General features: G+C 44.9%; 1 protein-coding gene across 2 annotated transcripts in view; it reads right to left on the minus strand.

Moving 5' to 3' along the window:
- Positions 1-16,303: 16,303 nt before the first annotated feature.
- NPSR1 (neuropeptide S receptor 1) overlaps positions 16,304-26,149 on the minus strand; it is a 551,858-nt gene continuing 542,012 nt past the window's right edge. For both annotated transcript variants that reach the window (XM_069732482.1, XM_069732481.1), the window contains 2 exons: positions 17,567-17,747; positions 16,304-16,869 (listed from right to left, as the gene is read on the minus strand). In XM_069732482.1, coding sequence (XP_069588583.1) covers positions 16,779-16,869; positions 17,567-17,747 — 272 coding nt within the window. In that variant the 3' untranslated portion in view covers positions 16,304-16,778. The remainder of the gene's footprint in view (positions 16,870-17,566; positions 17,748-26,149) is intronic.

Consider the following 26,149-nt stretch of genomic DNA (forward strand, 5'->3'; position numbering starts at 1 on the left):
CGTTTTGCGACGCGTGCGTCGTTTTTTGACGAAAATCGGACGCACGAAAAATGCAACTTGTTGCATTTTCTTGCGTCCGACGCTAGCGTCGAAAACGACGCACGTGTCGGAAAACGCAACAAAAAAACGCACGCGTCCCCCATGTAATACATAGGGGCGCGTCGCCGCTGCGTCGCCGCTGCGTCGCCGACGCAACAGCGACGCACATTAGCGGAATGCTAATGTGAACGTAGCCTAACTGATATATGACCCAAGGAATGACACCTCCAACAGACAATGTTACAAGATATACCCCTTGAACCCAGCTCTGAAACCTCATGGGACCTTGATACCAATCAGAGGAGATATTTGGCTCCTTGTTTTGGATATCTCTGAAAGGTGACTTCAGGCTTCCTTAATTGCTCAGTGAGTTCTCCACAGACAAGTAGTTTTCCACCAGGCTTAGTAGGCCAGCTGTGTTCTGGGGATCATCTTGGGAAAACCTAGTTTTGTACAGATTTAGGTAGTGAGTGTAAAAATCTATTCACTGTCACGTTTCCATAATTTGAGCTAGAGAGCAGGTCTATGGCTGCAGCCATTTGTGGACCACCATCAGGAACAGGGCAGGCTTTTCCCTTTGGTAGTGCCAGAGAAGCATCCGTTGTGTCCTGATGGACTGGGTTGCGCTCAAACGTGCCTGAATCTCCAGCTTCAGCTTACCATACTCTTTGGAATTCTGCAAGTTAAGGCTGTAGAATGCCTTCCCCATGTTCGGGGCTAGGACCTCTGGGGCCCATTGCTCTGGGGCAGTTTTTCCCAGTATGCCAACCTTTAAAAGACAATCAGGAAAGCCTCAATGTTGTCCTAAAGAGTCATTTTATGCAAGGTCTCCCAAACTGTTCACCTCTCCAGGATATCTTCACTTTGGCTGGCGGGTGGTGTCATCTCACTGGCTTGGACAGTTTCTGTAAGGAAAATCATCTGCTGCTGATGCTGCTGCTGCTGAACTTGCTGTAACTGCTGCTGATATTGCTGCTGCAGAAGCTGCAGCTTTAACTACTGCTGCTGCTGTTGAAACTGCTGGATCGGGAGTTTGTTACTCTCCTGCTGGCTCTGCTGCTTCTGCTGGTGCAACTGTATGTTCTGATTCTGCTACTGCACCTGAATTAACTGCTTTTCAAGCTTCTTCATGCTTTCAGACTGTGTTCGCAATGCTGTAGCTGCCTTTAACCAAGACATTCAATATTTACACTGCAACAACCTGTGCTCTCTGGGACTTCACATCCGCATTTCTTTCGCCAATTGTAGGGATTTACACTCTTAGATGGGCAGTAGGTGGAGCTCACACAGGCACTCACTGGATTATTGCATTAAACACTGTGACATTTACTTTTCACTGGTGTCACAGTACCAAAACAAATTCATGTGCAGTCTTTGCTCAGAAAGAGATTCTCTCTCTCTTCAGCTCCAACACAAGTCCCCTGTGGTCAGCTTCCCACCCAGCTGACTGACTAAGGTGAACACGTAGTGTAATTCAGAGCCTATGAAAGCTAGGATTTAACATCAAACAGCCGGCTTTACTACAATATATACATAAAGTGGGGGAAATAAGTACAAAGAATGGTGAAGTCTGTAATTTTTATTGTAGGTACACTTCAACTGTGAGAGACAAATTTTAAAAATAAAAAACAGAAAATCACATTGTACTACAGTATTTTAAAATAATTAAATTATATTTTATTGCATAAAACAAGTATTTGATCACCTAACAACCAGCAAGAGTTCTGGCTCTCACAGGCACATAAATTTTTCTTTAAGAAGCTCTCCTACTTTGCACTCATTACCTGTACTAATTGCAACTGTTTTAACTTATTACCTGTATAAAAGACACCTGTCCACACACTCAAACAATCATACCCCAACCTATCCACCATGCACAAGAGCAAAAAGCTGTCTAATAACACCAGGAGCAAAATTGTAGAGCTGAACAAGGCTGGGATGGGCTACAGGACAATCGGCAAGCAGTTTAGTGAGTATCAACAACTGTTAGCACAATTATTAGAAAATGGAAGAAACACAGACTGTCAATCTTCCAAGGTCAGGGGCACCATGCAAGGTTTTGCCTCATGGGGTAAGGATGATTCTGAGAAAGGTCAAGAATCAGCCCATAACTACATGGGAGGACCTGGTCAATCGTCTGTAGAGAGCTGGGACCACAGTCTAAAACATTACTGCTAGTAAAACACTACACTGTAAAATCATGCAGGACATGCAAGGTCCCCTTCTCACAACAGCACATGTCCAGGCCTATTTGAAGTTCTGGATGATCCAGAGGAGGCATGTGAAAAGGTCAATGTAGTCAGATGAGATCAAAATGGAACGTTTTGGTATCAACTCCACTTGCCATGTTTAGAGGAAGAAGGATGAGCACAACCCTAAAAACACTGTTCCAACTGAGAAGCATGGAGGAGGAAGCATAATACTTTGGTCGTGCTTTTTGGTGGTGCTTTTCTACAAAGGGGAAAGGATGACTGCATTGTATTGAAGGGAGGACGGATGGGGTTATATATTCCGAGATTTTGGCCAATAAACAACCTCCTTCCAACAGTAAGAGCATTGAATATGTGGGTCGTGGCTAGTGATGAGCGAATTTGTTTGGAAAACGATTGCCAAACATCAATTCACCACGAATATGGCACATTCGGATTCGTGATCGGAAACACGGGCAAAATTTTATAAAATTGGAAAACATTGGTAACATTAGGTAAAAAGTGCGGGAAAATATTTGCGTTGCCACAAAAGTATTTTCAGCACTTTAGCAATGATAATGGTGGTGTATCATGAGCATTCGACACTTGTTTGATGAGGATAGTGGGTTTGCAGAGCTTAGAGGCGTGTTTTTCTTTTAAACAATAATTTGTTTTTCCAATCTTTATGTGTGCACATTGCGGCTAGCCAATCAGGGCACAGGAAACACCCACAATGTCCCACTCCTGACACAATGGCTTGTGTCATTGGCTGCTGAAATCACATGTCCATCTCCATATAATGGGCGGACATCTTGTTTTAGCGCCATTTTGACACTGTAACAGTGAAGAGAGGCTGCTTCCGACACTGGCACTGTTAGCAGCAAGATTTTAGCTAGTTAGCTATGCGGTTGCATAACAGTCAGATAGTGTAGCTAGCTAGTGTCCAGTTTGGATGTTAAATTTACCTTCCAGCATTTTGTTTTGTCATTACTGAGGTCCACAGACAAAGCCAGCAGGGCACATGTCCTACAAGTGTGTTGTGCACTGCTTCTGTTGTGCTCCATGCACGAGTATAGTATTAAAAATCAGCCTGCTGTATCCCACTTTGTCATTTAGTGCTGTAGTGATATGAAACTGTCTGCAGACCCAAGGCACATTACAAAATTTTTTTTTCTGTTGCTGAATATGATACAGCCTGCTGTATTCCACAATGTCATTTTGCAGCTGTGAAATTAAGCTGTCTACAGACCTCAAACACATTAAAATGTAATTTTTAGTTCTGATGATAAATGTGATATAGCCCCTATATCCAACCTTTTCATTTAGTGGCATTGAAATTGTTCTGTTGCACATTAAAATTAATTTATTTTATATTTTTTACAAATGTTATACAGCAGCCAAGATCCGAGCTTGAAATTGTTTTTAGCCTATCTTCTAGATTGTGTGCATCTTTGTCATCTCATTTCTCATGGGCATCTTTTATGACTAGCTTGAGACGCACATCTGTTACACCTCTGTTCTGATGAGCATCAAACGCTCTCTGGTAATTGGTGTTGGGTAACTGAGTAATCATTGTAGGCTGAATACTGGATCTCGTACCTCCCATAGCCACCCTGCTATTGATCCTGTTGTCCGATCCCATTCCCGTCATTGTCATGGCACGTTTCCAGATCAGTTCATGTAACGACACATCAGCCATATTTCTGCAGCAAACCTGCACCTTACCAGCAGCAAATCTAGGAAAAAGTGTGTTCCAATGTGCAGCGCCTCAGAGTCCTGGTCGTTGCAGTAATGTCGTTCTTCCACCAGGGGGAGCGATGTTACATCTGATGGCACCAAAGGAGCTCACCCTGCCAGGTATCACAGCCACACACACACTTCACACGCTTGGCCACCAGGGGGAGCTAAGGGTTCTATCTACTAGGCCACTCCTCACACTTGGGTAAAACTGGGGGTTTGGTTAGGAAGTGAGGCAGATCTGACTGGAGGGAGAAGGAGATAGTCAGGAGGAGAGGAGAGGAGCAGACTGGGCTCGGCCCAGGAAGGAAAGAAGGACACGGAGCTGCGCCTACAACCCATGCGGCAGCCTCCTAAGAAAGGACAAGAAAGGAAGTGACCCGTAGTGAGTGAGCACAGAAGTCGTAGCAACAGGAGTAAAACACCAGTGGGAGACCAGCTAGAAGCAGGCTGCCTCCCACTGAGCGCAGATCCAGTAGCCGGAACACCGAGGGAGTAATAGACTTTACGCTTTACTTCAGAGACCGGCAGGACAGTCGATTCCAAGTTGGCTGCCCGACGTAAGAACCTAAGCAGACAAGGTGGCAACGCAGAGGTGGGGCGATGCTAGGGTCCTTATAAAATAGCCTCAGGCCAGCACCGTCATACGGGTTGGTCCTATCCATCCGGGGGACCGAGAGAAGAGTAACAAGAGTGAGGACCCTATGGGAGCTAATGCATGTAGGGACCTACTACATTACTGTGCACAATGGGAAGGCTACTGATTTCCACCTGGATAAGGGGACTCTGGAATTGCCATCAGACTGGCCGGACTCTGCCTACCCTGTCATCCGGCACCCTGGACTGTGGATGCTGAAGCCTTCAGTAAAGGTAAAGAGACTGCACCCCTTGTGTCCTCGTTATTCACCGCGCCTTGCACCATCCACCATCAACATCTACACTTCTGGGAAGCCCTTGGGATATACTTCACCTCTGGGAAGGTATACTATCTAGCTGCCATTCCATCACCCCAACGGACCCCTAAGCAGCATCGGTCACCCTGACCGAATACCACAGGTGGCATCAGGAACACTACAATCATCTACAAACTATTTGAACTCTATTTAATTTGGGCGCCCTTCATAGGGTCACGGTCCGGGTCGGGCCACTGTGACATCCCAGCTGAGGGAACTGAAGGACCCGGTACTGAGTACCCCATTGCCCTTACGTGGGGGTGTGGCACAAATCTTGGCATCACAAACAGGATCTACTTAAGCCTGAAAAATCGCCTGTGCGCCTAGGAACTGTGTCAGAATCGTCTTGGAACTGTTTCTGCTGAAAGAACTGTGTATTGTCATTTACCTCCAAAAATTCCTGCCAAAATTGCTGCCATTACAGCGCCACGAGGAGTGCAGGAGAAGAAGAAGGGAGTGCCATCATGGGCGGAACCAGCAGAGCGGCGTGAAAAATATGCCCGCCCTCTGCCAAGACTGTAATGTGAGGAAGGAGGAGGTGCGGAAAACCAACATGGCGAAGGGAGGTGAGCGGACCCCGGAGCATGAGATGAGGCACGAGGACTCTCCCAGCCGGGACCTGCAAGAACTGCACCCTTCACCGACGATTAATCCGGACCTCCTGCGGAAGGAAGAGCGCACCTGTCAGCTTGTGCACCAGGAGCTGGAAGCTGTGGCAGGGTGGCAGGGGGAAAGATGATGAATTCTGTTTTGTCTATGCTCAGTTTTAGAAAGCGAACAGAAAAGAAAGCTGAAATATCAGACAGACATTGTGAGATTTTGGGATTGTACGATTTTGGGATAGTAAATAAGCACCTCTAACTCTTTGGGGTAAACAAGTGGAGATTCATCGGCCAGAGACCTGTGCATCAACACTTGACATGGTGAGGAAGGAAGAAGAATCAGAAAATGCGGTTGATGGGGTGTACGGTGGTTGGCGATGCCCGCTAGCCTGCATTTTAGCATAAAGACATTTCCAAGATTAACGCTTGTTGATCGCGCATGTGCCAGTTCATGCATGTATTACTGAAATTATTTCGTTTTTTACTCTACTTGGTCTTTTTTTAAAAAGTTGACAGCTAACGTGATTTTTTAGATGTTTGCCAGTCTGAAAAAAGGCCCATGATAGGCAACTGCATAACCGCGAATGCTGCTGTCCACTGACAGAGTTGGGGATCAGGATGCATTGGTTGTTGTGGTTGCATAACTCTGTGTCTACATAACCTCCTCATCTTTCTCCTCCTCCCCCTCTGCTGAGCTACTCAGCTGAATGCCTCTGGGTTTACAATAAGTGTAATCTACCCTCCCTCCCTTCTTGCCTTGACAGTACAATCCGCGGATGCCTCAAGTACCTGAGTCTCATCACAAATAGATCACCTTCACCCAATGGGGTTAACGTCTGTGACGATGGTTCGATTCATGCTCGGACCAAACTTCGCCCCACCATTGATCAAAGTGAGAAAATGGTTGGCCATAGGTGCAGATAATTTAATCCTCTTGACTCGTGAAGAAATCTGCAGACTCAGCGATCTGTGGTGGGGTGCCACCACTGAGGGCTGTTCTGTGCATGATGTTCAGGTGGAGGAAGAGGAGCAGAGGCCACTTGATACAGCGCTTGCCATCTACTGGAGCACGTGTTCTCTCTGGCCCTCATCTTCAAAACGTACCGTTGTACGGTTGCCAAAGAAAGGGAGCAGAGTTGCCCATTCTGTAACAGAAGTTGTAAAAATGCTGCGCAATTGCTCACTGCAGCAAAACAAACCAACTTCTCATCCCTCATATCATACCTGTCTCACAACTCTAACCAGCTATTCAGTACTTTCAATTCTTTCCTGCATCCACCAACTCCCCCTCCCTCTCCTCTTATCTCAGCTGAATACTTTGCCTCAACACCTGTGAACTTGATGCAAAAACATCCCACCTCATTCCAAACTTCACCACAGTCTTCATCACAAGCCTAACCCACCTCTTCAACCTGTCACTAACAACTGGTGTCTTCCATCCTCATTGAAACATACCTCGATCATCCTCAAAAGTCACATCCTTGAACCATCCTCTGTGTCTACCTATTGCCCCAGAGCATATCTTCCCTCTGCCTCCAAACTACTGGAACAATACGTCCATTATGAACTGTCATCCCAACTCTCCTCTTGCTCCCTCTTTGACCGCTTACAATCTGGCTTGAGACCACACCATTCCACTGAAACTGCTCTGACTAAAGTCACCAACAACCTACTAAATGCCAAATGAAAGTGATGCGAGTTTGTCCTTGTCTTCCTCGTGGACCTGGAATCTGTCTTTGACACAGTGAACCAATCCCTCTTACTACAGACCTGATCTGTTGACATTACAGACTTGGCCCTTTGTTGGTTCTCCTCGTGCTTAACAGACAGGAAATTCAGTGTCTCCCACTCACACACCACCTCCTCATCTCACCCCGCTTCTGTGTCTACCTATTGCCCCAGAGCATGTCTTCCCTATGCCTCCAAACTACTGGAACAATACGTCCATTATGAACTGTCATCCCAACTCTCCTCTTGTTCCCTCTTTGACCACTTACAATTTGGCTTCAGACCACACCATTCCACTGAAACTGCCCTGACTAAAGTCACCAACAACCTACTAACTGCCAAATTAAAGCGATGCGAGTTTGTCCTCATTTTTTTCATGAACCTGGCATCTGTCTTTGACACAGTGGATCAATCCCTCTTACTACAGACCTGATCTGTTGACATTACAGACTTGGCCCTTTGTTGGATCTCCTCGTATCTAACAGACAGGAAATTCAGTGTCTCCCACTCACACACCAACTCCTCATCTCACCCCATATGGGTCTGTGTCCACCAAGGTTCCAATGTAGGGTGGGTATCTATGCTTAGTGGGCGCACACCTGCGCTCCCTCTTAAAGGGACTAACCGCATCAAAATAAGGTATCGCCAGCCTATAGCTGGGCCACACCTTCTATTTAAGGCTTCTCCTCCAATATGGAGGTGCCTGAGCTACGTTGTTAGTTTTCCTTACATGCTTGCTAGTTGTAAATTATATGGGTACTACGGAATCTGATAGCATGGGATAAAGCCAGTCTGAGAGCAAAGTTGCGGCAAAAGATGTATTTACTCAAAACAGAAATGTAAACAGAACATAGTACAGATATTCCTGCAATATTAATGAGGTCCTCAGCTCTATATAGAAAATCACAGCAAGCTGAGTAGCGGGGCATGACCGCTAATACGAACCAGTCCAGCAAAGCAATGACATGGAAGCAAAGAAGACACTTAAATGAGGAAGTCCAATAAGGTTATTAGTGCGAATGCACACCGTACTTAAATGATGAAGCCAGCAAAACTTGATCACACGTGTGCACAGTGCTTGTTAGTAGGAGTCCAATAATTCACAGATGGTGCCTTGTGTGAATGACATTCAGGACAAGAGAGGATGAGGGAGAGCGCTATCTAAGCATAGCAGATGAGTAAATCTTTCTTGGAGAAGAAAGCACAGCTTGAATCTTGCTCACCTGGTGTGGTTGTGCAAAGAGGCACAACACTGGGAAAAGTTTTGCAAACAAAGGAGATCCCTTCCACTGGTGTGCTCCCCATCGCAGCAGTTCCAGAGACAAGAGGTAGCTGAATGGGGTGAGACAGACCACCAAGTAGTGAGCAGCAGAAGCAGGGAGTTAACCAGCAAGCAGGCAGATGCTCTGGAACCAGCAGCACAAAATACTCAGGCACAGAAGAACACATGACCCGGACTTAAACAATCAGGACAGACAGGAAGTTGCATGACAGGGTGAGATCCAAGACTCCATCTTGAATCAGGGCGAACAGGCACAAGGGAAGTCCGGAATCCTAACACTAGTTGTTAGGTTCCCCAGGTCCACCTGTCTGCTTTTCTTATCTGTACCCATCTGCTCTGACCTGTCTGTGCCCATCTGCTCGTACCTGTCTGTGCTCTTCTGTCCATCAGCTGGTGCAGATCGCACCTGCAAGTGCCTATCTGTCTAACACTTGGTCCAGCCCATACCTGCCAGTGTTTTTCTGCTCTTCAGCTGGTCCCATCTGCACCCATGATTCCAGAGTCCCTACAATGCCTGCCTGGATTTTTCATTCTTCCTTTTGGCTGAAGCAGCTTACCCGCTCTAGGTGATCAGCTGCCACCTTCTGTAGGTCTGCCCTGGAGTAGCACCTGGTGCCACCTCTTTGTCCCTTCTTGTGCAGTTTTCGCCTGCTGCCACTTGTCCAAGTAGGGATTTGGTAGGCCACCTAGTTACGCCCCTTCCAGGCTTTCAGAGGGATGCGAAACAGTGATTCCACCACCTTGCCCATTACAGTCTCCATCTGCTGGCATGACCGTAGTGGAAGAGGTGTCGGTCCCCGCTATACTAGTTCTACTCCTATGCAATTGATGCCACTTTGTTGGTGTATGACACTAATTTTTATAAATGTGTAGACTCCTGGTTGGTTCTACTTCATGTGTGTTGCTTATAGAAGTAGGCCTCCAAGACCTTCAGGCCTCCACTTCCTTGGAGTCAACTACCCGTTTTATAATGCTTAGATTTTTCTGACAATTGTAGTCTAAGAAATTTATATGATATTTGTGCCTCCTGTGTTTGGCTGAGTATGAAAGCAGGTTGAACTGTTGCATGTAGTATCAGGGCTCACAGCACAGGAGGCCTACACCGAACTCTCACCCACCTCGTCTTACTGTGATGTTCAAATGAAAGCTGTAAGTGCTATCACAAACCCCGATATCTCATGTCTGGTTGATGCAGTGCCATGCTACAATTAGTACTGTGGATGAATTGAGGCCACTCTCGTGGTGTATGCCCCTAATTTGATGTGTTTTGGCAGCTTTTGGGGCTGTCATAAGGTGTTGTGCATGCATTTGTTTTTGCCTCCCATTGACATGAATGGCGCTTGGTTATGTTCTGCGAATATTCGTCAAATGAATTGGCTCATATTGCAAATTCGGCGATTGTAATGAGAACCGAACGTTGAAATATTCGCTCATCTCTAGTCATGGGTGACTGAGTCTGACCTGAAACACACAGCCAGTGCAACTAAGGCGTAGATCCATCACAAGTATTTCAAGGTACTGTAGAGTCTTAGCCAGTCTCCAAACCTGAATCCAATAGAAAATCTTTGGAGGGAGCTGAAACTCAATGTTACCCAGCTACAGCCTCGAAACCAGAAAAATCTTGAGACGATTTGTAATGAGAAGTGAGCCAAAATCTCTGCTGCAGTGTGTGCAAACTTGATCAAGAACTACAGGAAATGTCTGATTTCTGTAATTGCCAAGAAAGGTTTCTGTACCAAATATTAAGTTCTGTTTAAGTTCATGCAATAAAATTCTAATCAATAATGTAAAAATTATACAATGTGATTTTTTTTAATATTCTGTCTCCCACAATTGAAATGTACCTATGATAAAAATGACAGTCCTCTCTATTCTTTATAGATGGTAAAACTTGCAAAATCGGCAGTGTTTCAAATATTTGTTTTCCCCAATATATATACAGTTGTGCTCAAAAGTTTACATGCCCCGACAGAATTTTTGCATTTTTGGTCCTTTTTCAGAGAATATGAATGATAACACCCAAACTTTTTCTCCACTCATGGTTAGTGGTTGGGTGAAGCAATTTATTGTAATTTTTCTTTTTAAATCATAATGAAAACCCAAAACATCCACATGTCCCTGATCAAAAGTTCACATACCCTTGTGATTTTGGCCTGATAACATGCACAGAAGATGACACAAATGAGTTTGAATGGCTACTAAAGGTAACATCCTCACCTGCGACCTGTTTGCTTGCAATCAGTGTGTATGCATAAAAGCTGAGTGGGATCCAGACAGACTCTTGCATCTTTCATCCAGCCACTTACATTTCTGGATTGTGAGTCATGGGGAAAGCAAAAGAATTGTCAACAGATATTCAGTTAAAAGGTAGTTGAACTGGAAAAAACAGGAAAGGGATACAAAAAGATATCCAAGGAATTGATAATGCCAGTCAGAAGAATTCAAACTTTAATTAACAAATGGAAAATCAGGGGCTCTGTAAAAACAAAACCAGGGTCAGGTAGACTAACAAAAATGTCATCCACCACTGCCAGGAAAATTGTTTGGGATGCAAAGAAAAAACACAAATAACATCAGCTGAAATACAGGACTCTGTGCAAACTAGTAGCATGGCTGTTTCAAGATGCACAATAAGGCACTTGAAGAAAACAGGGCTGCTTGGTCGAGGCGCCAGAAGAAAGCCATTACTGCACAAATGCCACAAAGTATCTTGCCTATAATATGCAAAACAGCACAGAGACAAGCCTCAAAACTTCTGGAACAAGGTAATTTGGAGTGATGAGACCAAAATGGAACTTTTTAGCCACAACGATAAACGTTACATTTGGAGAGAGGTCAACAAGGCCTATGATGAAAGTAACACCATTCCTACCATAAAGCACAGAGGAGGATTGTTTGGGGATTTGTGAGCTACAATTGCACAGGAGATTTGGTCAAAGTTGAAGGAAAGATGAATGCAGCATGCTATCAGCAAATACTGGAGGCAAATTTGCACTCAACAGCCCGGAAGCTGCACATGGGATGTACTTGGACATTCCAACATGACAATGATGGCCAAGTCGACCAGTCATTGGCTACAGCTGAACAAAGCGAAGGTTCTGGAGTGGCTATCTCAGTCTCCTGACCTAAATATCATTGAGCCACTCTGGGGAGATCTCAAGCATGCAGCTCATGCTAGACAGCCCAGGAATTTATAGGAACTGGAAGCTTTTTGTCAAGAAGAGTGGGTAGCTTTACCATCTGAGAAAATTAAGAACCTCATCCACAACTTCCACAAAAGACTTCAAGCTATCATTGATGTTAGAGGGGGCAATGCATGGTATTAAGAGATGGGGTATGTGAACTTTTGATCAGGGTCATTTGGATGATTTGGATAGCCATTATGATTTAAGACTAGAAGTCCCAGAAATTTCGAGCTCCCCCTGAAGTCCCGAAAGAGGGTCAAATGACCCTTAGTCCAAACTGACAATTCTGATGGCTCCAATTAGCATCCTTTCATTTGTAAATGTGGCCATTGCCTGAGGAATCTGCAGGAGGCAATTGTGTTGATCCACCTCAACAAAGGTCTTGTAAGAAAGTGTAAACCAAAGAATGTAAGCTGCTCCTGAGTGTGTCTGCCCATCCTCCAGCCCCCACCTTAGCAAATTTGCATGCAGGCTTTTGTGCTGTGGGGGACTATCTTTTTGCTAGGTTCTCATTTGAGAGAATTTCAGTTCTCTGCGAATCCAGCAGGGAACTTAGAAATTTTCTGAGCCTCCGCATATTCCCCGCATGCGGGAGAGCGGAGAACGCGGTCCCTAGCAACCAGCTGTGTTTACTGGTTACCAGCTACACAGCGGGCTGCGGGGAGTGTGATTCGCACCCCCGCATCCCCCCTCCCCAGGGACGCTTCTTGAGGAGTTCTCTGCGCCGGGGGGGGGGGGGGGGGAGTGGGGGGGGAGGGGGAGGGGGTGGGAATCGCAGGGAACTGAAATTCTCTCAAATGTGAACCTAGCCTTATTTAGAACCAAAACAAAATGTTAATTTGAAATTATTTATCTTGCAGATGACGAGACTCCTCCTCTACCAAAAAAGAGAGCTCGGTTGGCGAGTGAGCCGACAGAGACCGCAAAGGATGGCACAGTGTGGCGTGAAGTACAAGTGGGGAAACATCTCCATTTCACCCCAATAGAACCGTGCCCTACAGATGAAGAGCTAAGTGCTAAGGCCAGACAAAGCTGTACCTTGCTCTAAAATTTCTAATTCTCTATTTAAAATATATAAAAAATGATTTGTCGTTTCAGTGCTTTTTTGCTCAAATAAAACTAAACTAAATACAATATGTATAGTCTTTACATTATCAAATACAATAAACTAAACAGAACTAACTGGAAACTAAATTGCTAAACTCAATGGAAAACAACAACCTCCTGTGGTGCGACAGTAATGGCCTTAATTACAGAACAAAAGACGGTGATTAGAGGATGTTAGCTAAAATCCTTCAGGTCATTCCACCCATCTCTGGGTTCCAAAGGTAGAAATGTTAAATGACCCCTCTCTGGGACTTCTAGTGTTAAAAAGAGAAAACATAGTTGACTGACAATAAATGGCTTCCAACCACTAAGGGTACCGTCACACTATAACATTTCGATCGCTACGATGGTACGATTCGTGACGTTCCAGCGATATCGTTACGATATCGCTGTGTCTGACACGCAGCAGCGATTAGGGATCCTGCTGAGATCGTACGTCGTAGCAGATCGTTTAGAACTTTCTTTAATCGCTGGATCTCCCGCTGTCATTGCTAGATCGGTGTGTGTGACACTGATCTAGCGATCTAGCGATGCGATCCAGCGATGCGTTCGCTTGTAACCAGGGTAAACATCGGGTAACTAAGCACAGGACCGCGCTTAGTTACCCGATGTTTACCCTGGTTACAAGCGTTAAACTAAAAAAAAACAAACAGCACATACTTACATTCTGGTGTCCGTCAGGTCCCTTGCCGTCTGCTTCCCGCACTGTGACTGCCGGCCGTAAAGTGAAAGCAGAGCACAGCGGCTGTGCTTTCACTTTCACTTTACGGCCGGCAGTCACTGAGTGCGGGAACCAGACTGCAAGGGACCTGACGGACACCAGAATGTAAGTATGTGCTGTTTTTTTTTTTTTAGTTTAACGCTTGTAACCAGGGTAAACATCGGGTAACTAAGCGCGGTCCTGCGCTTAGTTACCCGATGTTTACCCTGGTTACCCAGGGACCTCGGCATCGTTGGTCGCTGGAGAGCTGTCTGTGTGACAGCTCCCCAGCGACCACACTACGATTTACCTACGATCACGGCCAGGTCATATCGCTGGTCGTGATCGTAGGTAAATCGTATAGTGTGACGGTACCCTAACCATGAGTGGAGAAAAGGTTTTGGTGTTATCATTCATATTCTCTGAAAAAATGTAATCTTTTGAGCATAGCTGTATATATACAGTATACATATATACAGTATATTCATTTTAATTCACAGACTGATAATAAAAAGAATACAATCTTGCTATTGCTTTTTTATTTTTCTCTCTTTATATGTATATTTTCTTTCTTCTTAATTTTTATTTTGTATGTTTTTTACATTTTAATTTTTGCTTTAAATATTTTGTATATCTTTAAGAAAATAAGCAACATCTAAACTCACAAATACCTGAACTTGAAATTACATTTTTAACTATTTGTGGGATTGAGATGATTTTGAAGCTATTTTTCTATATTGTGGATTCTATGTTTTTGTAAACAATAATGAAAAAGGGTACAAACAGGAGTGTGCCTACAGTGGGTGAAGGGAGAAATTCATTATTGGACCCTTACCAAAAAAAAAGAATAGCCCATCACTCTTATGGAGTACCTTTTTAATCTCTTTCTCTATCCTTTGTCTTAAACTAAGAACATTGTTCATCAATTTTTTTGATGAGTCACATATCATTTTCAGACACCCTTTCCATGCAGGTGATTTGAAGCAGCATTGACATCAGTGATATCATAGCACTGCATAACAGGTACATGGGACTTTAATTAAGGCTAGTTTCACACTAGCGTTTTGCTGAGCTGTGGAGGGCTGCGGACTTCCTCCGTGAAGACCCGCCTATGGCCGCACCTCCGCCGCTCAGCTCCGCCTACTTCTGCATGCAGCCTTCGTACCTATCTTTAACATTAGGTATGCAGGTCGAGCGGATGTATGCGGATGCCTCTGCATGCGTCATTTTGAAGCTGCAGAGAAAAAAAGAAATTCCAACCAGCTACGTTCGATGCGGGTCACCGCATCGTCAAAACGACGCATGCGGAGGCATCCGCATACATCCGCATGACCTGCTTTCCTAATGTTAAAGATAGGTACGCAGGCTGCATGTGGATGCAGGTGGAGCTGAGCGGTGGAGGTGCAGCCGTGGGTTTCACGGAGGAAGTCCGCAGCCCTCCGCAGCTCAGCAAAACGCTAGTGTGAAACTAGCCTAACACAGCATTGCTGATGATATTTTACAGTACCATTCTCTGGTGTGTTTTTTCCATGCTTTTTTCCTTACTACAGTAGTTATTGTTTATAAGTACGGCACCCCAGGGTCCTGGTCGTCACAGTGGTATTGCTTTCCTCTCGGGGAGAGTGATGCTACGTTTGGAGGCAAAGAAGCATAACTGCATCCAGGTATCACAAATATGCAACACATTTGAGACTCCAGGCCACCAGGGGGAGCTTCGGCTCCTATTTATTAGGTCACTCCCCATATATATATAACTGGTAGTCTGTAGGGAAAGTTAGAACATTCCAGACCAGAGTCTGAGGAGGATGGAAGGTTAAAGGAGCTGTGCATGCCCTCAGAGCTGCAGCTCCCAGAAAGAGACATTGAGAAGGCAGAATTGTATTGCAGCAAGCGTGAAGGTAGTCGAAGCAAAGGAGAGGATACCAGAAGGGGACCAGTCCTCCACAGGCTGCCTCCTTCTAAGGCTCAGAAGCCCGGTAGACGGAACACCGAGGGAGTAGGAACATTTATGCTTTGCTCCAGAGACCTGCAGGACAGCTAATTGCAAGTTATTTGTTTGCCCTACACCCAGGAGGCATGGTGGCAACCCATGGAGGCTGGGGCGTGTTAGAGTCCCTATAAACAGCCTCAAGCCACCAGTCATACGGGTTTGTCCTATCCTATATGGGGGACAGAGAGAGAGACATTACATCTGTGAGGACCTTATATGAAGCCTTAAGCAGTAAGGAACTACAACACTGCAGCGCAAGGGAAGGCTACTGATTTCCACTTGGACAAGGTGACTTTGGATTGGCCTCCAAACCGGTCGGACTCTGCCTGCTCTGTGATCTGGTGCCCTGGACTGTGGATGCTGAAGTCTTCAGTAAAGGTAAAGAGACTGCAACTTTGTGTCCTCGTTCTTCTCTGTGCCTCTCACCGTCCACCATTTTCACACCAGGAAGCCCTGGGGACACACTTCACCTGTGGGAAGGTATACCGTCTAGCTGCCATAACATCACCCCAGCGGGCCACTTAAAGCAGCGTCGGTCTCCCTGACCGAATACCACAGGTGGCATTACGAACACAAACTTTATCCCTTTAAAGACCTTTCCCTTTTACACGGACGTCCCAGGGCCGGGTCAGCCACCGTGACATCCCCCTGTGAAACGCAGGACCCGGTACCGAGTACCCCACTGCCCCATGGGGGCGATCCATAAGCATTCAGCAAATGTAAGATATCATTGATTTAGGTTATTTAAAAAGGGTATATAGTATTTAATACATGAAGTTCACATATTGTTTAAATTAATAAAAGTGATTTATTGGACAAGTTGATTCAATGGTTTGCTGTAGTACCTCTGTGAGGCATTGTATTCTCCCCCTAAATCAATAAGAATAGCTCTTTATTATGTTATGAACATGTCCATGCAAATATAAAGACAAACAATAATATTGCTTGGTAACATTGTACCTGTACTAGCTATCTAAAGCAAAAGTCACAAAACAAAATATTGTTCTTGTGGTGTAATGTATGTCTTCCTGCATCTAATATCCTATCTGTGAAATAGGTGAACATTAAAATAAAATATCTGTTTTCAAAAACAATTTATTAACTAAACGAATAAATTGAAAAATAATATATTTAAAAAATAAGTAAGATTTTTTTTTCACTTCAATTTTATTACATAATTTACTGGCCCATCATACAATTTACAAGTTTTTTTGCGCTATCAAATGCATATTAATATTTTACTTTAAGGTATCAAATGTTCAAATGTCAGATGTATTCTGGCCTGGATACCACCTGCATTTCTACTCCTTCAGTTTTATCCCTGAGGGTGCCAGCAAGTTTTCCCGAACTGCGATCCCTACAAAAAAAAAAAAAAAAACACATTTATAGGAGCTTTGTTATCTTTCCCCTATATAATAGGAAAATTATGCCATTACAATAAGAAAAGTTTAACCCCTTTCTGAAGCAGCAAATTTCAGTTTTTGCCACATATACGGTACATAGGAGGGCTTGTTGTTTGAGGGATGCGTTGCACTATTGAATTGCACCATTCATTTTACTACATAATGTACAAAAACCAGGAAAAGAAATTGAAGTGCAGTGAAATTGTTAAGAAGAATTCAATTCTGACATTTTTTGGTATTGTTTTTAAGGCATACATTGCGTGGTAAAAATTACCTAGCAATATGAATCTGGTCATCAACATAATTATGGCGATACCAAACATATCCAGTTTTAAAATAATTTTAATAGTGAAAAAAATTTAGACCCATGACGATTTATTTTTTCGGTCAGTGGAGCTGAGTGAGGGCTTATTTTCTGTTGGGTGAGCTTTTATTAATACCATTTTGGGATAGATATGAAATTTTGATTGCTTGTTACAGAAATTTTTGTGACCAAACAAATGTAATTTTGGCATTCTTGTTTTTTTACATTTATGGTGTTTAGCGCTCAAGTTAATTATTTTTATATTTTGAAAGATCAAACTTTAACCGGTATTTACAGCCACTATATTATTTAGACATTGTATGCTGGCATCAGTTTTTTTTAATTACCTGGATAGCCGGCAATGTTTGTTGCTGAACATGCAGTAAATGATCGGGTTGACTGCACTGTTCAAAACAGGCAAATTCTGAATGATCACTGATGCATAGATGCGCTCTTTGGTCATCGGTAATAGTTCATAATTGTCCAAAATGTCAAAAAGAAAGTATGGGCTCCAACATAATATGAATGCTGTGGAACAAAAGACATTGCATTAAGCAGATATACCATTGGTGCAAAATTACAATATTGGTATTTATCATGTGCAGTTCTCATAACATAAACATTAGATTGGTGTTTGGATAAATAAGATGTCATGCTAAAAAAAAGACAAAATTCCCACATTCTTCAATATAGCCAAGACTGGTGGGTTTGGTGAACTGTAATATGTAGAGGCAGCTTGAAAGACTTTGAGAAACATGAAGAAAAAGGGCCCAATTCATCAAGACTGATGGGGGAGCATGCCCGAGGAAGATGCTTCTGAAAAGGTGAATGCCCCTTCATGAATCTGGAGAGTCTGACAAGTGACGTGCACTTCCATGCTCTATGTTAAAAGACTTACTCCAGCCAGATACTGGATTAAGATTTCTCAGCTTGTTATGAATTAGATAAGTTGTGGTGTCACACCTGATATAGAAGGGTTAATATTTTTCTTTCCTTTGCGGAGGTCCATAGTGTCTCCCCTTGCGGCTGCATTCTGCTGCCCACCGGACTGGGAGTCGGCCGTTCTCTGTGCTGGCTGTCAAGCTGACAGCCGGCACATATAAGCTGCAGCATGCCGGTTTCCAGGGATCAATTGTACTCGCGTCTAACAGATGCGAGTACAAGTGAGGCTCTGACCGCTGGGTCAGAGTGATGCCAGCAGCGTGATCAGGTCAGGTGATCACGCTGCTGATGTCACTCTCTGGCACGCAGAATAGAGAAGAGACTCAGTGGTAAGTGCTCCTATGGTTGCGGAGCTAAAGACACCGAAGATTCAGCGTGGGGTGGATGGATGTGTGTTTGTATATGAATATTTATTCAGTGTGTGTTTATTTTTATTTTTTCAGTGTTTGGGGGGGATTTATTCAGTGTGTGTGTGGTTAGAGATCTATTCAGTGTGTGTCTCTGTGTTCGGGGGGGGGGGGGGGGGTCGGGATTTATTCCGTGTGTATGTGTCAGGGATTCATTCAGTGTGTGTTGGAAGGTTTAGGATTTATTCCATGTATGTGTGGGGGATCAGGGATTTATTCCGTGCGTGTGGGGGGTCAGGGATTTATTCAGTGTGTGTGTATGTGGGGGATTTATTTTGTGTGTGTGTGATTAGGGATTTATTCAGTATGTGGGGGATTTATTCAGTGTGTGTATGTGCGGGGGTCGGGAATTTATTTAGTGTGTGTGGGGCAGGGTGCATTTATTCTGTGTGAAGGGGGATGGATTTATTTTCTGTGTGGAGGGGGATTGAATTTTTCAGAAGGGGAGTGAATAATATTCTGTTGGGGGTGAGTGAGGAGATGGGGTGGACAAAGTGAGTAGTGAAGAGAAAAATGTGTTCTGACATAGTATTGGGAGCGAGGATGATGGGAAGTGTGAGGAGGAACTATGGGGAATGAGGGTGATGGGATGTGTGCGGACACAGTTTGGGGAGTTGGGGGCATGTGCAAGGAGGAAATATGGAGAGTGAGGGGGTAAGTAAGTGAGCAGATAGTATAGTTAGCAGGGGGACGTACATGAGGAGGAACAAGAAATTTGAGCAGACAGTATGAGGGGAAGAAAGTGTGAGTGGGCACAAAAAAAGATACTGAGTAGTGTGAGGGTATCAGTGAGGAGGAGACAGTATGCCAAGTAGGAGAAGTGTAATGAAGGGGCACAGTATAGAGATTGGGCTCCATAGGCTGCACACAGTATGAGAAGACAGTGTGTTCTTCCTGCTTCTCTCTGTTTTTCACTGAACAATGAGAGAATTAGGAAGAGCAGCTCATAGGCGCGTGACTAAGTGTGCAAACCGCATATGTGCTGGGGTGGGAGAGGGCGCCAAACTGAATTCTTGCCCCTGGTGCCAGGAAACCTAGATACACCGAGGTTAAAGCTTTAATGAATCGGACCTAAAGTGTATGATCAATATTTATTATATACATTAAAACTAATTTTTATTATTGTACCTATGTGTTTAAAAAAAACACTGAGCAACTTTGCAATTGGGGTTTGTTTTAAAATGACCTATTCTAATTGTGGCAGTTGCTTACAGAATGTTGACACTGTAGCTTACATCCTGTAGTCTACAAATACTATGTTGGTAAATATTAGTGATGAGTAGTGTTGAGCATTCCGATACCGCAAGTATCGGGTATCGGCCGATACTTGCGGTATCGGAATTCCGATACCGAGATCCGATATTTTTGTGATATCGGGTATCGGTATCGAATCAATAGGGATGTGTAAAATAAAGAATTAAAATAAAAAATATTGATATGCTCACCTCTCCGGCGGCCCCTGGACTTCACACTGCTAACCGGGAGGCTTCTTTGTTTAAAAAGCGCGCCTTTCGGACCTGTGAATGACGTCCCGGCTTCTGATTGGTCGCGTGCCGCCCATGTGACCGGCACGCGACCAATCAGAGGCCGCGACGTCATTCGCAGGTCCTCAATTCCTAGAATTAGCAGTTTTGTGAATGAGAATGACGTCGCGGCTTCTGATTGGCCGCGTACCGGTCACATGGGCGGCACGCGGCCAATCAGAAGCCGCGACGTCATTCTCATTCACAAAACTGCTAATTCTAGGAATTAAGGACCTGCGAATGACGTCGCGGCCTCTGATTGGTCGCGTGCCGGTCACATGGGCGGCGCGCGACCAATCAGAAGCCGGGACGTCATTCACAGGTCCGAAAGGCGCGCTTTTTAAACAAAGAAGCCTCCCGGTTAGCAGCGTGAAGTCCAGGGGCCGCCGGAGAGGTGAGTATATCAATATTTTTTATTTTAATTCTTTATTTTACACATCCCTGTGGATCCCAGGGCCTGAAGGAGAACCATGAGAATACCTTCCGATACTTGATGTCCCATTGACTTGTATTGGTATCGGATATCGGTATCGGCGATATCCGATATTTTTCGGGTATCGGCCGATACTATCCGATACCGATACTTTCAAGTATCGGACGGTATCGCTCAACACTAGTGATGAGCGAATAGTGAAATATTTGGATTCGGGAAAATTGTCACAAATAATTTCTAATATCCAGGCATTCATACCGAATAACGAATCCAATGAAAGTCAATGGGAAAGCCGAATAATTTTCTGCTGGAGCCAACCAACAGGTCTGGGGACCTGAGAAAAAGCTGAATTGGACGGAAAAGAGCTAAAACTAAATGGAAACAGCATGGAGAAGATGCCTGCATGCCTTTCTGACTCACATATGGTTTCTAGGAATAACATTGTCAGACTATTGCAACATTTCCCCCTTACTAATTGCATGTATATAATGCAAAAAAAAAAAAAAAAAATATATATATATATATATATATATACCCCCTTTTAGCATATGTTCACATGTAGCATTTTGGCTTTAGTATTTCCTTTTACATTTGTGAGGGCTCTCACTCCTACATTTGGGAGGTCCCTACCTCATGCAAAATTGTTAGCAAGATAGTGGAATACATATTCCTCATCACTTTACAATGCCAGCTAAAACATGCCCATTTGAATTTTGGGCTTCGTGCAACACCCCAGGTAACCGGTTGTGGCAGTGATGTTGCCTTCCCTTCAGGGAGGGTGATGTCACGCTTGGAGGCAAGGGAGATGCTATCAGGTAAGGCACTTGCATTCAACATATCTGAATCTAGGCCAGGACAAGGAGATCAGGACCCGGATTAAGGGGAGCTTCCTTACACTTTATGGATCCTGGTATGGAGGAGGAGCCAGTCAGTTTGTAGTGAGTCTGAGAGAGGAGTGAGGAAGGAGAAGGACGTCTAGAGCAGAAGTAGGGGCCGAGCAGCCACGAGGGAGCTGCTACCCCTGGAAAGAGAGAGAATCAGAAGGAGAGTTGAATTGTGGAGGAGCTTAGAGGGAAGAAGCACAGAGGAGGATGAGGATCAGCAGAGGAACAGCGGAAGGTCCTCACTGACTGAAAACCATAGGTGTCGTCAAGACCATAGACATTACAAATCCCATGTTAGGCATCGAGTTCCCACCGCTGTACATGGGGAATCTCGAGCCACCTCTGCTGCGGTCTCCCATTCTTCTCCAGCCTCAGTGGAGTCTGCTCAGTGGAGACATCGGTCCCAGCGTCTGGCTCAGTCAGATACTGTGCACTTAGCTACTGCTGATCTTCCAAGCTCAGCCACTGTAACCAGCACTGTTCAGCGGCGAGTAGACGCTCCTGGGACTAAGTCCTGCTTTTCCGCTACTGAGCATGCCCAAGGGTCGACCTCTCATTGGAGGTCGGGGGTCACATGCTCAAGTCCTGAAGCAGTTCCTATTGGACCACTAGGAAGGTCCTGGAAAGCTTTCTCTATAAAAGGTTCCCATGGCCGTATGGCCATGCGCTAGTATTAACTTATGTTTTTGAGCTTAGCAACTTTGTGGTCTGTGTCAGCATGTGCTCAGGGTCGGCTGTATAGCCACTAGAATTCCAGCACCTCCAGAGAGGAGTTTGTGTTTGTGAATTTAGGGCTGGCATATAGCCACTAGAATTCCGGCACCTCCGGAGAGGAGTTGTTTGTGTGCTGATGCTGACTGTATGACCACTGTATGCTACCTGCTCCATTAGAGAACAAAAACTCCAGAGCACATGTTTATAAGGAGAAAAAGAAGGGCTATTTAACACTAAATAGTGGTAACAGACCCAAAGCCTACACTAAAGGCAACCCACTCCATATTAATAATACACACAGGAGAACTAAAGGAGTATAATGGGTATATAAATTTATTACATATACAAAGTGTGAATACACATATAGTCAAGCACATATAAAACAGTAGTATGCTTACAAAATTTAAATATAAAGTGCAAAAAGGATGGGAAAAGGAAAACAAGTATCCACCCGGTGTGCGGAGCCCAGAGTCTCAAACAGTCTGATACAATGGGCCAATGTCGGGCGAGAATTTCTCTCATATTGCACCATTTGTGGTTGTACGTTGTTATGAATCGTATTTTTGAGTCATTTGGCCTGGTTTTGGCTTGATTACCTGTAGTATACAGAAGGTCCCTACGATGTGTCCTCCTGGCTCTATCATAGCCACGCCTGATGCACCTTCGGCTATAGCAAACACTAATGAAAAACATTGGTTAAATGTCTGTGAAATACCCAAAAAGAAGTAGAGGATAGTATATACACCAATGTTATATGGACTCAATATGGACAATCGTCGCTGTGGGATACAAAGAAACAGAGGCAAAACACCTCACGATACGAAGCAGTCCAATGCATGTATATAAAAAATATAAACTTTATTGAAAAATACACAGAATGTAGGAGAACGTGGCAACAACAATAAAATCACATAAGGAAGACATTAAAAATAAACGCTAGAGGTCGGCAGCATACCGATTGGGCCATATGTAACATAAGCGTACTACAAAAAGGACATTGAACTGATCACAACACCCCAATATAACCATGTAAATCTCTCTCCACCTAAGGTATATCTTCGGCTATAGCCGCGTGCCTCGAAGCGTGCTTTAAGAGCAACGGCCTGGGCTTGAAACCTATCTTCTGTAGAGCAGATCCGTCTCATTCTCAGGAACTGTCCGACCTGGGGATCTTTTTATCCTGGTTCCGGTCCGGTGTGCTGTGTAGCCCATTATATTTGCGGTAAGCACCAGATATTCACTATTAGTGACTGTTTGTCACTTCATTGTATACTACTTAGGTGGCTTCCTGCAGTGTATTTTACTATCAGTCTGTTGATTGTATCAGACTGTTTGAGACTCTGGGCTCCGCACACCGGGTGGATACTTGTTTCCCTTTTCCCATCCTTTTTGCACTTTATATTTAAATTTTGTAAGCATACTACTGTTTTATATGTGCTTGACTATATGTGTATTCACACTTTGTATATGTAATACATTTATATACCCATTATACTCCTTTAGTTCTCCTGTTTGTGCTGCTCCATTAGAGAGCTGTGATCCTCTGTGAGGTTAACAGAGCACATCATTACCTTTAATCCTGGCGACACTGTGAAGCAACAGGGTTCGCTTCTTTACAGACCAGGTGACTGAACCAGTGTCTATTCAGGCGTAGTACTGCCATATAGTGTCGCCATCCACTAGCAGCAGGTTCCACTCCTGCACGGTGGACCCGGGGCTGCAAACACACCTATACTGTCTCCTTATTTAATCGGTGTGTTCTGCCAGCCCTAACAGTATACTAGCACCTGGATCTGGCTAGTAATGGCGGACGAACAGCGACTGCAGCGGTATATCCAGTAGCTGGAAAGCAGGTTGGCGGCTCTCGAGAGCACAACCTCAGCTGTGGATGTTACCGCAGTAGCTGTTCAGGCTGATAGCGTGGCTGCAGCTAGTTTGTCCACTGCCACCTCTGTACCGACCTTATTCTGCCTCCCGCTGCCAGATAGGCACTCTGGCGACAGCAAGTCATGCAGGGGATATGTGAACCAGTGTGCGATACACCTTGAGCTCCTGGCTGCACGTTTCCCATCAGTGCGGGCTAAAGTGGGATTCATTATATCCCTCTTGCCGGACAGGGCATTGGAGTGGGCAACACCGCTGTGGGAGGACAACAATCATGTGGTGCAGAGTGCTCTCCGGTTCCTGAGCACTCTGAAACAAGTCTTTTTGGGACCTGAAGTCACTCATGATACGGCGCTCCAACTGTTGGCACTGACACAGGGCTCATCCTTGGTCAGCCATTTTTCTGTCCACTTCCAGACTTTAGCATCTGAGCTGGAGTGGCCGGATAAAGCCCTCATCCCTGTATTTTGGAGGGGGCTGGCTGACCATGTATAGATCGCTTTGACCACTAGGGAGATTCCCACCACACTGGAGGAGCTAATAGCTGTTTCAACTCGCATCAACCTTCGTTTTAACGAGCGAATGTTGGAGCGAGCCCAGTGTAGGCAGATGTTTCGGTTGGCTCCCACTTTCGCCATACCTCTGGAATCTCTGGTCCATGAGTCCGAGCCACATGAGGCCAAGGAGGTGTCATGAGCAGGATCTAAGTCTCGGACCGCTCGTGCACTCAAGGTCTGTCATGTCTGCCGGCTGTCAGGACATCTTGCCTCTAGATGTTCCCAGCTGTTGGGAGATCGTCAGTGTCTAGTGGATGTAGGAGGTGGTACACTAGACACGGTGACGCTTTCCTCTAAACTGTCATTCAAAGGGACAATCACTTTAGGCCCAACCACTATTACAGTCAAACTTTGCGTGGATTCTAGAGCGTAGGGGAATTTTATGTCATCTGCCTTCGCCCAACGCCACGCAATGCCCCTGGTGATGCTCGCCAAGCTGGTGACTGTACGAGTGGTGAATGGGTCGACTCTGCCCTCACAAATAACACACCAGACCATCTCATTTACTTTGTCCATATCTCCATTCCATCAGGAGATTATCTCCCTGCTAGTCATTCCCGAGGGAATTGATGAGGTCCTGTTAGGCATACCATGGTTACGATACCATTCTCCTAATATAGAGTGGTCCTCTGGGAGAATTCTGGAATGGAGTGAGTCTTGTGAGGGTAGATGTCTGAGGGAGTGTGTTCAGGTTGCTACAACTGAAGTACCCGTAGATCTTTCCTCTCACCCCAAGCACTATTGGCCCTATGCGGATGTTGGGGTGGTCTGTAAGTCAGACCCTCAGGGATATTGGATGGCTGCCAAATGGGTGAGGTTTCTCCAGAGAATGATGGACATGAGACAGATGTGATATCTGATCAAGCCATAAGGTTTATTCCACGAAGGACATTATATACACTTTTGAGTAGGCGTATACATCATGTTCCTGCACAAATCAGCTGTTTATTACATATGAGATCATTCTTAATTAATCATGTTTACTCCTAATAAGGGCAGAACTGTGGACAGGTGATTCTTACATAAACAGGTAACTCGGGTTCAAGGCATGTGGTGTTGGAGGTCCTAAGTCCCATCTAGATTGGCCTCACCTTATACCTTATAAACAACTTTAATCAATAGTCAGCAGTATCGGTCTTAGTCAGGTGAAACATGCCTGGGCATATTCAGAGTCATAGGAATGAATTATGAGAATACATTAAAGGGAACCTGTCACCCCGTTTTTTGAGATTGAGCTATAAATACTGTTAAATAGGGCCTGCGCTGTGTGTTCCTATAGTGTATGTAGTGTACCCCGATTCCCCATGTATGCTGAGAAATAACTTACCAAAGTCGCCGTTTTCGCCTGTCAATCAGGCTGGTCAGGTCGGGAGGGCGTGGTGACATCGCTGGTTCTTCCTCAGCTTTACGTTGGTGGCGTAGTGGCGTAGTGGTGAAGACACAGCGCGCGATCTGCGCTGTCATCCCTTTCGTCGGTGGGGGCGGCCATCTTCCTGGGGCCGCGCGTGCGCAGATCGAGTGCTCTGCTGCACGGGGCTTCAGGAAAATGGCCGCGGGATGCCGCGCGTGCGCATTAGAGATCGCGG

This window comes from Ranitomeya imitator, chromosome 6 (assembly GCF_032444005.1).
Source record: "Ranitomeya imitator isolate aRanImi1 chromosome 6, aRanImi1.pri, whole genome shotgun sequence".
NCBI lineage: Eukaryota > Metazoa > Chordata > Amphibia > Anura > Dendrobatidae > Ranitomeya > Ranitomeya imitator.